Source organism: Nycticebus coucang, chromosome 20, assembly GCF_027406575.1.
Source record: "Nycticebus coucang isolate mNycCou1 chromosome 20, mNycCou1.pri, whole genome shotgun sequence".
Classification (NCBI taxonomy): domain Eukaryota; kingdom Metazoa; phylum Chordata; class Mammalia; order Primates; family Lorisidae; genus Nycticebus; species Nycticebus coucang.
The window spans coordinates 40,943,501-40,957,798 of record NC_069799.1 but is presented as its reverse complement, the minus strand read 5'-3'; the positions used below and the strand labels follow the sequence as shown (position 1 = coordinate 40,957,798).

Sequence of the window (14,298 nt, the reverse complement as noted above, 5' to 3'; positions counted from 1 at the left end):
CCCGGCCCCGGCCAAACTGCAACTAAAAAATAGCCGGGTGTTGTGGCGGGCGCCTGTAGTCCCAGCTACTCAGAAGGCTGAGGCAGGATGATCACTTGAGCCCAAGAGTTTAAGGTTGCTGTGAGCTGTGACACCACAGCACTCTACCGAGAGTGACAAAGTAAGACTCTGTCTCACAAAAAAAAAAAAAAAAAAAAAAAGGGGGCGGCGCCTGTGGCTCAGTGAGTAAGGCGCCGGCCCCATATGCCGAGGGTGGTGGGTTCAAGCCCAGCCCCGGCCAAACTGCAACAAAAAAATAGTCGGCGTGGGCGCCTGTAGTCCCAGCTGCTCGGGAGGCTGAGGCAAGAGAATCGCCTAAGCCCAAGAGTTAGAGGTTGCTGTGAGCTGTGTGATGCCACGGCACTCTACCGAGGGTGATAAAGTGAGACTCTGTCTCTACAAAAAAAAAAAAAAAAAAAGTATAAGTTTTAGAATTAAAAAAAGAAAAAAAAAATTATTGTTTTTGTTTTTTGTTGTTGTTGAGACAGAGTCTCACCAAGTAACCCCCGGTAGAGTGCTGTGGCGTGACAGCTCACAGCAACCTCAAACTCTTGGGCTCAAGTGATCTCTTGCCTCAGCCTCCCAAGTAGCTGGGACTATAGGTATCACCACAACACCTGGCTATATTTTGGTTGCAGTTGCCATAATTGTTTAACAGGCCCAGGCTGGGCTCAAACCCACCAGCCTCAGTGTTTGTGGCTGGCACCGTATTCACTGAATTACGGGTGCCAAGCCAAATTATTGGGTTTTGATTAGATTGCCCAGGATCTGTAAGTTTATGTTAGCTTTCCATATAGGTCTAGCAGGTGTGTTACTATGTTTATTCTCTGCTATTTGGTAATTTTTTATATTATTTTCACTTTCCTAAAAAATTCCATCTTTCCCCACTGTTTATTGCTGGTATTTTTGGCGGTGGGGTGGGGACAAGAGTCTGACTGTGTTGCCCTCAGTGGAGTACTATGGTGTCACACCTCAGAGCAACCACAAAATCTTGGGCTTAAGTGATTCTCTTACCTCAGCCTCTCAAGTAGTTAGGACTACAGGCACCTACCACAATGCCTGGCTATTTTTTGTTGCAGATGTTTAGCTGGCCCAGGCCGGGTTTGAACCTGCCACCCTCAGTATATGTGGCTGGCGTCGTAACCACTGTGCTATGGGTGAAGAGCCCTTTTTTTTTTTTTTTTTTTGAGCGAAAAGGACACTCTGTCACCCTCAGTAGGGTACCATGGCATCACAGCTCACAGCAATCTCAAACTCTTGGGCTTCAGCAATTCTCTTGCCTTGGCCTCCCAAGTAGCTGGTGCCCGCCACAAGACCCAGCTGGTGCATTTTTTTGCTGTTCTTGTGGTTGTGATTGTTATTTACCTGGCCCGGGCCAGTTCAAACCTGCCAGCCCCAGTGTATGTGGCTGGCACCCTAGTCGCTGAGCTACAGGTGCAGTCTATTGCTGGTATCATGTATCTTTATTTTGTATTTCTCCTACTTTGAATGACATGTGCATCTCTTCTTATTTTTGAAATCTATATTTCCTTTTCAAAGTCTCTGCCTTTATTCTCACTATTTATTAGAAAATTCTTAGTGTGTTCCGAAAATTAGTCCTTCAGATACATAAAAATATATAAACACATTTTCTTACAAAGTCATTTTTCTTGACTTTAGAACACACTTTGAAAATATACTTTTCCAAAGCAGTCTTTCAAAATACATTATTAATTCTCTTTTTTAAGATTATGATATATATCTAATATTTTTAAGACACTGACTAAAATACACTTTAAAACAATGAAGGCTAAGAGATGATGTAGAAAGTGGGTTTATAACTTTTTTTCTATTCACATTTGGTCTGATGTCACTTACCATTTTTCTTCTCTTGTCGAATGATATTGTGACATTCTGCGTGTAAGAACTGTAAGTGGTCTGCTACCATTCGTTGCTGACATTCATGTATCACTTTAGTATATGAACTGGCATTTAAGTATTTTCGACATCGAATTTCTTCATCTTTTAATCTACCTAGAACCTGTGAAAATACATTTTTATAGTCACTAAGTATTGCTATAGGGAAAAATCTGTAGTATCAGTGAGTGACTGAAGTAGCTGAATTTTAATGGCTCAAGTAAACATGGGAAAGGTAATAAATATTAAAATAAGGTTTACATAAACAATTTCAATTTAATTTCATTCATAAATCATTTCAAATTTTTTTTTGAGACAGAGCCTCAAGCTGTCGCCCTGGGTAGACAGCTAGCATTGCAGCTAGCATCACCTAGCCGTAGCATCACAGCTCACAGCAACCTCCAACTCCTGGGCTCAAGCGATTCTCCTGCCTCCACCTCCCAAGTAGCTGGGACCACAGGCGCCCGCCACAACGCCCGCTATTTTTTGGTTGCAGCCATCATCGTTGTTTGGCGGGCCAGGGCTGAATTTGAACCCGATGTGGCTGGCGCCTTAGCTGCTTGAGCCACAGGCGCCGAGCCCATTTCAATTTTTTTATTTAAGCTACTAGCTGTCACCTACATTTCACCAGTCTTATGAACAAGAACCCAAACTAAATGGTCTGCATTTGTCTTCATTTATAAACCCCACTCACCTTACTGCATTGAAACTTAACATGTAAAATGAAAAGCAGGTAAAGGTTATTAAAAACCACAACAAGGCTGGGCACGGTGGCTCACGCCTGTAATCCCAACACTCTGGGAGGCCGACGAGGGTGGATTGCTTGAGCTCAGGAGTTTGAGACCAGCCTAAGCAAGAAGGATACCTCATCTCTAAAAAACCGCCAGGCATTGTGGCGGGCGCCTATAGTCCCAGCTACTTGGGAGGCTAAGGCACGAGGATCACTTGAGCCCAAGAGTTTCAGGTTGCTGTGAGCTATGATGCCGTGGCACTTAACCCCAGGGCGACTGAAACTCTGTCTCCAAAAATAAATAAATAAGTACATATAAATAAATAAAAACCACACAGGTGGTCTCTATATGAATATTTAACTACCAAACTAAAAAGTAATTTATTATCAACTAGACAAAGTAGAATAATTATTTTACCTTGGTTTCTCTTGTAAAATGGAAATAAACAGCATGTTAACTATCACATGGAAGATTTCATTAAAATTTTCCAAAGTAAAAATATATTTAGTCATATGGGCAGTGCCTGTAGCTCAGTGGGTAGGGCGCTGTCCACATACACCGAGGCTGGCAGGTTCTAACCCAGCCTGAGCCAGCTAAACAACAATGACAACTGCAAAAAAAAAAATAGCCAGGTGTTGTGGCGAGCACCTGTAGTCCCAGATACTTGGGAGGCTGAGGCAAGAGAATCGCTTAAGCCCAAGAGTTTGAGGTTGCTGTGAGCTGTGACGCCACTGTACTCTACCCAGGGTGACAGCTTGAGAGTCTGTCTCAAAAAAAGAAAGAAAGAAAGCAAAATATATATATATATTTAGTCATAGACAAATATGTTCATAATCAAAACCTTTATTAAAACATATCCTACATAAAAAGCTCTGTGCTACAAACAATACACTGACCAATATAAACGAGAACAAGTTAGTAAAAGCTAAAGAATGTGACCAATTTTTGTCTCAAAACAACACCCTAACATTGTCACAATGAAAAGCACACGAGCACAGCACATACACATATAAATGCACAGGCTTAGAAGACACTCTTTGATGTGAAGGTATGTAGCTGGAGTTTCTGACCATAAGCAGGGCCGGGGAGCTATGTACAGTTAAGCCTTTGGAAAGTACTGCTGAGTCTTCCTGGACATAAGAAGAGTCCCGACGGTCCTGTCTTTCCTACTGTGCTACCCTGTGAAGTCAGAAGCTCCAGACAAAGTCACAGAAACAAAGGGTGGTAAGAAAGGATCTAAATGAAAAAGGTGTTCACGGGCAGCACCTGTGGCTCAAGGAGTAGGGTGCCGGTCCCATATGCCGGGGGTGGTGGGTTCAAACCTAGCCCTGGCCAAAAACCACAAAAAAAAAAAAAAAAAAAGGTGTTCACATATTTCATTGACTAAGAAGGTCAAGGGAAGCTGGAAGGCTACATTAATTACTGTTAATTAACTAAATGTATGGACATCAAATTCCAGGATTCTAACACTTGAAGCTAATATGATTCATTCACCATTATTTCCCAAAATGAACTTCTCTAATAAACACTATTTCCCAAACATAATTTATTCCAATGCCCCCCTTTAATATCTTGAGATGAAACTTATACACAATTCACACATTTAAAGTGGATAATTCAATAGTTTTGAATATTACATTAACATTTTTTATATTATGGTATAATACATACCATAAAATCTGTCACTTTACCCATTTTTAAGTGTGCCATTTAGTGGCATTAAATATATTCACAATGTTAGTAACCATCCCCACTGTCTATTTACAAAACGTTTTCATCACCTCAAATATAACTTCTATAACCATTAAGCAATAACTCCCCATACCTTCCTCCCTGACAACCTCTATTCTATGTTCTGTCTCTATGAATTTTTCTATTCTCAACATTTCATATAAGTGGAATCATGTGGTATTGATTCTTTTGCATCTAGCTTATTTAACTTAGCATGTTTTGAGGGTTCGTCCATATTGTGGCATCTATCAGAACTTCACTCCTTTTTAAGGCTGAATAATCTTCCATTGCATGTACACACCATATGGTGCTTATCCCTTCAACTCCTGTTAGACATCTGGGTTGTTTCCTCCCTTTGCCAATGGCCTCTTTTTGAGACCAGACATAATAAGACATGTACGTACCAAGGACACTCTGTGTGATTTTAGCATTGGTTCTAAAAGCTTTGCCAAGAGTCTAAGATGCAGTAAGGGTGAAGAGCTAAGAACTCTGACTGACTAGTTTAACCTGCATTTACTGGATGGGGCAAAGAGTCCTAGATGATTTACTCAGGGTCTAACGCTAATTGGTGACCAAAGCAAGAAGAGAAATAACTCAGACTTCTAGACCTGGGATTTGTGAACTACATAATGGTATACCACTCACCTAACTTCCCTGCTTGTCCCACCCTCTGAATCACCTAGCACAAAACCCAGTTCATTATTTTGACAAAAATGTGCATGTATGTTAATTTTAAGAATAAGCAAACCAAGCAAACAGGTATAATCAAAGGCATCAATCATCATGGTGACCAGAACAGTGTTTTTCTCTCTGATAAAATGCTACAGCAAGAGCAAAGACTTATTGAAAGACATTGCACATGACACCAGAGGTAACAAGCAAATAAACAGAAGTTTTTCGACCAAAAATTTAAGAAAACTGTATTAAATAAAACGATGCCAGACATACAAAAGACAAATGTATTTAACACAGTATTTGTTACTTCTTACCTTTTCCATATACTGTGAGCAGTTTGATTCTTGTAATAAATTTGAAGCTTCTTGTTTATAATACTCTCCTGTTTCAGTCAGAAAGGGGGACTCAAATATTTCCTGATAAAACTGAATAAATCAATTAACATCGTATTAGAAAAAATTAGAACACTAATGTAAGGAATAAAAGGTCTAATTATGTTTTTAAAGGAGGTTTTTACCTTTAAGGGGAATTTTTTTTTATACTGTTCAACATGAACAAAGGAGTCAATAACCCCATGGATTACTTTCTGGTTTGGGTCTTCTCCACCACGATCACTAAAAAAAGGTACAACACAAAATATTCTTAAGAATACAAATCTCTAATACGCCAACGTATGCCAAAATATGGCTGCTTATTCTATTGATTTAATCAAATTATAAAGCATTAAAATGAATGTAACGTAGTAAAACAATTTTTTCATACCACACTTGACTTAATATTTATGATAATGTACAAATTAGATATCATTTCAATAGAAGCTATAATTATAAAATGAAAGTTGCTCTCCATTAGAGTACAAAGGTGTCATTCTATTGAAAAAGTTAGAGATAATGCTTTAATATTTCTACATTCCCTTACAGTTGCAAAGAGATCTAAGATCATCTCAATTATGGATGTGACATTTACTTGACATGTTACAACTTAGTATGAAGGCACTACTGCAACCCAAGGCTCAGATTAAAAAATGTAGGTGAATTACAGAAATAGAAAAATGAAATAAGAAAAAATAGTTTGCCTAACACCACAGTGGAACAGTCTGGCTCTTAAAGAAGTTTCTGACTCTAGTACTAATGGTCAAATCAAACCATTCTGCAGTCAAAGGTTTATCTTTCTACTGGCAATCTTCCACCCTATTTTAAAATAATTTTTTCTTAGAACTACTAGTTATTTTACAAATACAGCAGTAGAAAAATATTTTGTCATCATTCCCAAGTAAAAGCTTCTTGCTCTTGATAGAGGATATAAGGATTTTCTAGCATTTAAGAAAAGCATGGAGGTGATTACCTTCATATATTAGTGTCCCTCCCTGCCTCTGCAGCCCTCTAATCCTCTTTGATTCTTCCTTTAATTATCTGGATATTCTGGGTAAAGTTTTCATATATGAATTAATATGGCTACAGGAATTTGGTCAGTGATAGAGTGTTAGATACACAGTCTACACCTTCTCATTTCTAATAATTACTAATTAGTTCGTGTAAGTGAGCTCATTTCTGCAGTTCACCATCCATTAGTTCCTTCTTAAGCATATATTTAGTCTGGTGAAGTAATGACTTAATGTATGTTATCTACTTGGAACATGTCACTTTTTTCCCCTTTGAACATTGCCAGGAATCAAAAGCAATCAGTCAAAAATAAGAAATATTTGAATATTCAAAAAATACCTTAATTATCTCAAATTCTTCTCATGACCAAATCCTATTGTCCCTTCTCAACACCAGGAAAACTACACTTTCTTTCTTTTTTTTTTTTAGCAGGCCGGGGCTGGGTTCAAACCCACCAGCCCTGGTGCATGTGGCTGGCGCCCTACCCATGGAGCTATGGGCGCCACCCTACACCTTCTTTCTCTTTGTTGCACTCCCTCCATTTGTTTTTAATCCCCTAATTCCCAGATAAACAGGAAAAAACACTGACATTCCTAGTGCTTAACAACTAAATTGTCCTCCTTATAAGTAAACCCTAAGGGTAGGCATGATTATACAATACACAAAAACACATATTTTTATAACTCCACAAAACGTTCTACTCAAAATCAATGGAAATACATCATATTTATAATGTATTAGGCTGACAGATAATGAAAGTAAATTGGAAAATGATGCTGTTAATTCACAAAAGCACTGATAGAATTGGTCATCAGAATAAACTGTGTTCCCATCCAAAAACAGTGGTCACAAAAGATGAGCCTTGAGAAAAGTATACGAAGAATCTCTAGAAATATGACTTAGCATTTTTGATCTTAACAGGACTGTGTAAGAAATGCCCACACAATCAATAATGAAATTATCAAGATAATGAAACCACTTACTTGGGATGAAGGGGATTATGAGCTGAAGTTTTGCACAGCAGTTAAGACCAGAATTTTGGAGTCAGACTGCCTAGGTTTGAATTCTGGATGCATTAATATGTCACCTTAGACAGCTGTGTACCTCTCAGTACTGAGACTGCCTCTTCTGTAAAGTGAGGATAAATAATAAAAGCACCTACTTTACTGGGGAGTGGTAAAGATTAAGCATAATCCAAGAAACCATAGCACCTGGTACATAAGTAAACCATAAACATTACTCAGTATTTTAAATACTGACAGGAGTCAATATGGAGTATTTTCAATTTATCAGAGAAGAGAAAAAAAGCTAAGAGATCAAAAAACAGACTGTGAATTTTAAAGGCTTTTAAAGCCAACTAACTGAACCTGTAACTCAGAAAACAGGGCAGGTGTGTGACGGGTTAAAGGTTAGGCTGGGGAGAAACTCCAGCGGCCACCAGGCAGCTCACTCATGTGACTCCCTCCATGTCTGACAAATCCTATAAGGCTGACAGAGAAATTATTCAGTAAACTGAAGAAGCTCACGAGAAAAATCCCTTGCCTTCTAAAGAGATGATCCGATAAGAGAAACAAGCAGGGAAATCATGGGGGCGGGGGAGTTGCTGCCATATGTGCTGTCCATTCCACAAGCCTTGGTATACTTCAGCTCCTTTAGCGATTTTATTACTGTGTAAGATACAAGATCAAGTTTAAACGACTGTGCTGGCCTTTTTCACAACAAAAAATCAAGAGCAACCGACAAGGAAGGTTGTGACTATCTCTCCATCTGCTTGTCTGGCTTGCAAGGAGGGAAAGAAGAGAGAAGCTAGATGGGTGGACAGTGAAATCTAGGAAAGCAGGCTGATTCAAGGTGTCTGGGCAGGCTGTAAAATGCAGGTCAGGGCCTTCTGTCGTTGTTCAAGTGATTTTAACTATTAGATTGCACAATTTTAAAGGGTGCAAATGAAATTTTAAAATCTGAGGGAAAAAAGTGAGCCTAGGGAACACTCGAATAGCATTCTCATTAACCCCTGTGTTTCTGAAGAGAATAGGGTTCCGCCAAACTCAAATGCTGCCTCCTGCTCCCACTCTAAATCTGAGAAATGACAGGGAAGACACATTTTTTTTTTTTTTTTTGTAGAGACAGAGTCTCACTTTATGGCCCTCGGTAGAGTGCCGTGGCCTCACACAGCTCACAGCAACCTCCAACTCCTGGGCTTAAGGGATTCTCTTGCCTCAGCCTCCCGAGCAGCTGGGACTACAGGCGCCCGCCACAACGCCCGGCTATTTTTTGGTTGCAGTTTGGCCGGGGCTGGGTTTGAACCCGCCACCCTTGGTATATGGGGCCGGCGCCTTACCGACTGAGCCACAGGCGCCGCCCTGGGAAGACACATTTTTAATACTTCCTTGTCATCAGTAGCCCCAGGCTTGAAAAAATTGGAAAAAGGTGGAAAGAAAAGAAAGAGGAAGAAAATAAAGCCGCAGACCAAAATGCACAAGGGAAGGAACTGCAACAAGAGGGAAAGAGCAGGGAGAAGGAAGGGGCAGAGGCCAAGAGCTGGAGGGAGGACAAGGGCTTATCAAGAGAACAGGCTGGTCTCTGCACCCAGGCAGCAAGCAGCGGCCTCACCGGCGCCTCAGACCTAATGGTAGCCCTGGACTGGGAACCCTCTGTACCCAGAAGCCGGCTGCAGCACCGCCCAAAAGCGCCTGCTAGGCTTCTTCTCTTCCCCCTCAGAAAGGCACTGGGAAATCCTGGCATGTTACTCATGCTCAGATTGGTAAAAAAAATAAAATAAAATAAAAATAAAATTTTTTTTAAACAGTCTCACTTTGTCACCCTAGGTAGAGTGCCGTGGCGTCAGAGCTCAAACTCTTGGTTTCAAGCGATCCTCCTGCCTTCCAAGTAGCTGGGACAACAGGCTCAAACCACAACATCCAGCTAGTTTTTCTGTTTTTAGTAGAGATGGGGGTCTTGCTCTTGCTCACGCTAGTCTCGCATTCCTGAGCTCAAGCCATCTGCCTGCCTAGGCCTCCTAGAGTGCTAAGATCATAGATATGAGCCACCACGCCTGGCCTCAGATTGGTGAAATCTGATATCAAGTATTGATGACTGACAGAGAAACAGGTATTTTATTTTGCTTTGAGGGGAAGAACAGGTAGTTTTGAGGGCAAATTGGTGAAAATCTAAATGCACATGACTCCAAACAACATCTGCTTTGTGAAGTTGCACTAGTGGAAAAATTGAAAAAAACCTAGTAATTACCACTAAAAGAAGAGTTTAGTACAATGAAGTAGAACGGACCAGGCGCAGTGGCTCACACCTGTAATCCTAGCACTATGGGAGGCCGAGGCAGGTGGATTGCTTGAGCTTAGGAGTTCGAGACCAGCCTGAACAAGAGCAACACCCCATCTCCACTAAAAAGAGAAAAACAAACTGTGCATCCTGGTGGGTGTAGGTAGTCCCAGCTACCCAAGAAGCTGAGACAGGAGGATCACTTGAACCCAAGAGTTTGAGGTTGCAGTGAGGTATGACGATGCCACAGCACTCTACCCAGGTTGACAGAGTGAGATTGTCTCAAAAAACAAAAATCTGTTTAAAATGAGGTAGAATTATATCAAATATTGTGTAGCAGTTGTAAAAGAAAGTGGTAGAGCTCTATACACTAACAAGAAAAATTATCAAGCTATGTCATACATATCATTTATGACTTTCAAAAGTTAGAAAAAAGGAAAAATATACACTTATAAAAGCAAATAAAACAATTTTCTAGTTCTGTCGGAAGATAAAAAAAATTCCTAGGAAAAGAAAGTTAGCCAAATGACAACCCAGATTACAACTGTGGAAAGGAAGAAGATTAAGAAAAGGATCTGAAATATTTAGTTTTTCTTTCTTTCTTTTTCTAATTTTTTCAGAGTCTCAAGATGAAACCATGGGTAGAGAGCCATGCTGTCACAGCTCACAGAAACCTCAAACTCTTGGGCTTAAGCGATTCTCTTGCCTCAGCCTCCCAAAATAGCTGGGACTACAGGTGCCCGTCACAATGCCAGTCTATTTTTTGTTGTTGCAGTTGTCATTGTTGTTTTAGCTGGCCCAGGCTAGGTTCGAACCCTCCAGCCTCGGTGTATGTGGCCAGCACCCTACCCACTGAGCTACAGGCACTGCCCTAGAATATTTAGTTTTCAAGAATGTATTTATGTATCATTTGTATATTTAGAACTAAGTTTTTTATTGAATAGCTGGTGGCAAGTGTTGGGAAGAAAATGTACAGGATAAATCTGGAACATCCTGACATATCAGATAGCAAAAAAGCTATCCAAGATGACTGGGTCATGTCAAAAAGACTGGCATCAACCAGCCAAAAGGGAGGCGACTTAAACTATGATAAAGTAAGACTTACAATGAACAGAAACTCATCAAGTGAGTCTATCACAGTAAATTAAGAAAAGCTAATTAGTTGCATGAGGATGGCAGCAAACTAATTCATTATCATAAAAACCAGGTTGAAAAAGGAAAGGAACGGACAGTTATTTTGCTTATCCTATGTGAACTTTACCACTAGGGAGCCAACAGTAGATGAGAGGAAGCATATCTTTATAAAGTAAGTCCAAGTAATAAGTGAAAACAAAATGATAGGATTAGAGTGACAGTTTTACAAATACTAACAAACTGATGTCAGTATTGAGCATCAGCTAATACCAAAGAATAGTGAAAACTGGAAATTATGAAAGAATACAACATCACTCAGTTTTGCCAGAGGAATCAACTCTGAGTGTTGAGTAAACCCCTGCACCGCCAATCTGCAGGAAACACAGAAGACAAAGGAACGTATAAACATGCTTCGTGCATACGGACATGTCAGGGCAAATGCAAATCAGCCACACAGCCTTCCGATATTTTTTCCAATTAAAGAGGAAGAAAGAATTTCATTTTTCTCAAAGAGCACTACAAAGTTATTACAAAGTATTGGGAAAAAGAAAAGCAATTTTGAATCCCTTTAGCACAACAAAGTCAGTGTTTTCAAAGGCATCTTTAAGCATCTAAGCAATTCCTTTTACCTGGATTTAAAAATATGTATCTACAGGCTCAGCGCCCATAGTCCCAGCTACATGGTAGTCTGAGGCAAGAGAACTGCTTGAGCCCAAGAGTTTGAGGTTGCTGTGAGCTGGGATGCCACAGCACTCTACTCTGTCTCAAAAAAAAATTAATAAAATGAAATAAAAATATATATCTATAGTAATTTTTCTTTTTGTAATTTCATTTATCCATTTATAATTTCAAAGTAAGACTAAAGAGCTTGATGAAAATTTATACCAGAATAAGCACTGTTGCTTATGCTTCCAATTATTTGTTTGGTTATGCTTGCTTTTTCATGTATCACAAAAAGTATTAAAATTCTTATACTATAACGCATAGATCCATAAAAATACAATATTTTGTTAAAATTATTAAGTACTTAGGTTGTTACTATAGTGAACATAGTGATATAGTAGAATTAGAATTTTATTATATCAGGCGGCACCTGTGGCTCAGTGAGTAGGGCGCGGGCCCCATATAAACCCAGCCCCGGCCAAACTGCAACAAAACACAGCCGGGCGTTGTGGCGGGCACCTGTAGTCCCAGCTACTCAGGAGGCTGAGGCAAGAGAATTTCCTAAGCCCCTGAGCTGGAGGTTGCTGTGAGCGTGATACCATAGCACTCTACCAAGGGTGACAAAGTGAGACTCTGTCTCTAAAAAAAAAAGAAGTCTAATATATCACTCAAAAAAGATAGGTAAGTTATTATATAAATAGAATCACCTTTCCTAGTGAAGTTAAGTACTATGAAAACATGCAGATACATTCATCACCTATGGCTACTTCACTGGGTTTTTTCTTCCTTATATAGAAGAGACACCCACTACTTAGTTTATCAATTAAATTTTGCATGTACAGAATTTATGATACCGTGAAAAAAAATTTAAACTAACAGTTGTTGCAAAGGCTTTCTGAAGCAAACAATTCTTTGAATATAGGTTATAGAACTAATACAACTTTTTACCTTGTACTTCACTGAAACAGTTTTTCAAACCGCATGAAATAGGATATTATTCCCATAGCATTTTTATACCTCAACGGAGCCATCTGTAATAGTTCCAGCTTATCTTTAAAGCAGGCAGCTTGTGATCTTTAAGCCAAGGGCTCCTCCTTCCCTCTCTTTCTAACACATTTCAGTGCTGTCTTGTTTTTCTGTCTGCATCCTTTGAGACCTTCTTCTCAGCTTCCCTGCAGACCCCATTTCAGCCAGGACATCTTTCAAACGTCATGAAACCCCTGACTGCATGTTATTGAGCATTTCAGCAATCATGAACCAAAAGAAGATTCACTTAGTGGAACATTTTAAATTCACAAAAAAAACCCCTTCATTGGACTGAGAGATAATTTTACTTCTTTCAATGTTGAGATGACCTTCATTTTCCTGAAATCTTCAAAGAAGGTTAACACATTACCCAGGGCACTAGGAAGTCTTTATGGTCTGTATACTATTAAAGTAAGCAAATGAAGAAAATTCAATGTGTGATTATACACAATAAATTCTAAAGAGATGTAGGTGGTGGGGCAGCAAAGTCAGAAAGTCTTCTTATCTCTTTTGTCTAAAGGCACCAATTAAATTAATCCATACACTGATGAGTCTAAGACAACTTGTAACTAATGAGGGAAAAAGTACATTACTTGGCTAAGGTAAAGAATAATCACAAATTTAACTGAAGTAGAGATTACCTGCCAAGGGAGCCCAACCAGGGCTCCCAGCTAGCAATGAATGCTCATCTAAGAGTTGTCTTGGGTCACCCATTAAATACACAAACACTAAAGAAAGCTGATGAACAACAACAAAAAAATTCACGCATAAATTTCATGAATATCTGCCCCCACAGATAAGTAAGCAATCTCATAAGTTAACGACCTGCATAGTGGAAGCCAGCATTTCAGCTAAAGGATAAGGGCCAAGAATCAAAGACAAAACAAATGAAAGTCACAATACCTCATAAATATTGATTTTCCTGAGTGAAAAAAATGTACTAAGTACTAAACGTATTTAAGAACTACCAAAGATACATATCTTTTCTTTTAGCAACTCTTGGCCAATATGATAAGAAGATAACCTCTCTGACTACATTAAATACTTTCAGCACCAAGCAAGACCACGGTCTGGCTACTACAGATTGCCGGCGGATCAGTTCTACCCTGAAGTCTTTTCACTACATAATCCTCACTTCCTCTCATCTTTTTCAATCTGTGTTTCCCAATTTACCAATCTCTTATCACAAAATATTTGTGAACATCATCCATTTTGGTAACCCTATTTATGGGTATTAGCTTTCTAATTTGAAACTAATTGGACCTCATATAAATAACTCCATACTAAAAAATAGAAATTTAGAGCTAAAAGGGGCCTCAAAGGTCAGCTGATCCAATCTTCCTTATGTATAGTTTAAGGCATCTAGTGAAGTCATTTACTCAGGAAAAAAATGTCTTAAGGAAACTAGAATCTTCTGATTTACAATCTAATGGTTGTTCACCCAAATGATTCAGAGAAAGCAGCTGTAAAAAATTAAAAAACAGACCATCTGCCTAATCCTAGCATTCTAGGAGGCCGAGACAGGTCAATTGCTTAAGTTCACACTTTGTTTGTTTGTTTGTTTTTTGCAGTTTTTGGCTGGAGCTGGGTTTGAACCCACACCTCTGGTATATGGGGCCAGTGCCCTACTCCTTGAGCCATAGGTGCTGCCCCACATTTCTGAGACCAGCCTGAACAAGAGCAAGTCTCCATCTCTACTAAAAATAGAAAAATAAATGGGGCAAGGCAGCAGGCACTTATGGTCC

At 39.4% G+C, this 14,298-nt stretch overlaps 1 protein-coding gene across 2 annotated transcripts in view; it reads right to left on the bottom strand.

The window, feature by feature from the left end:
- CUL2 (cullin 2) overlaps nt 1-14,298 on the bottom strand; it is a 97,888-nt gene that overhangs the window by 29,631 nt on the left and 53,959 nt on the right. For both annotated transcript variants that reach the window (XM_053572939.1, XM_053572938.1), the window contains exons 7-9: nt 5,590-5,686; nt 5,387-5,497; nt 1,897-2,059 (exon numbers count right to left, since the gene is read on the bottom strand). In XM_053572939.1, coding sequence (XP_053428914.1) covers nt 1,897-2,059; nt 5,387-5,497; nt 5,590-5,686 — 371 coding nt within the window. The remainder of the gene's footprint in view (nt 1-1,896; nt 2,060-5,386; nt 5,498-5,589; nt 5,687-14,298) is intronic.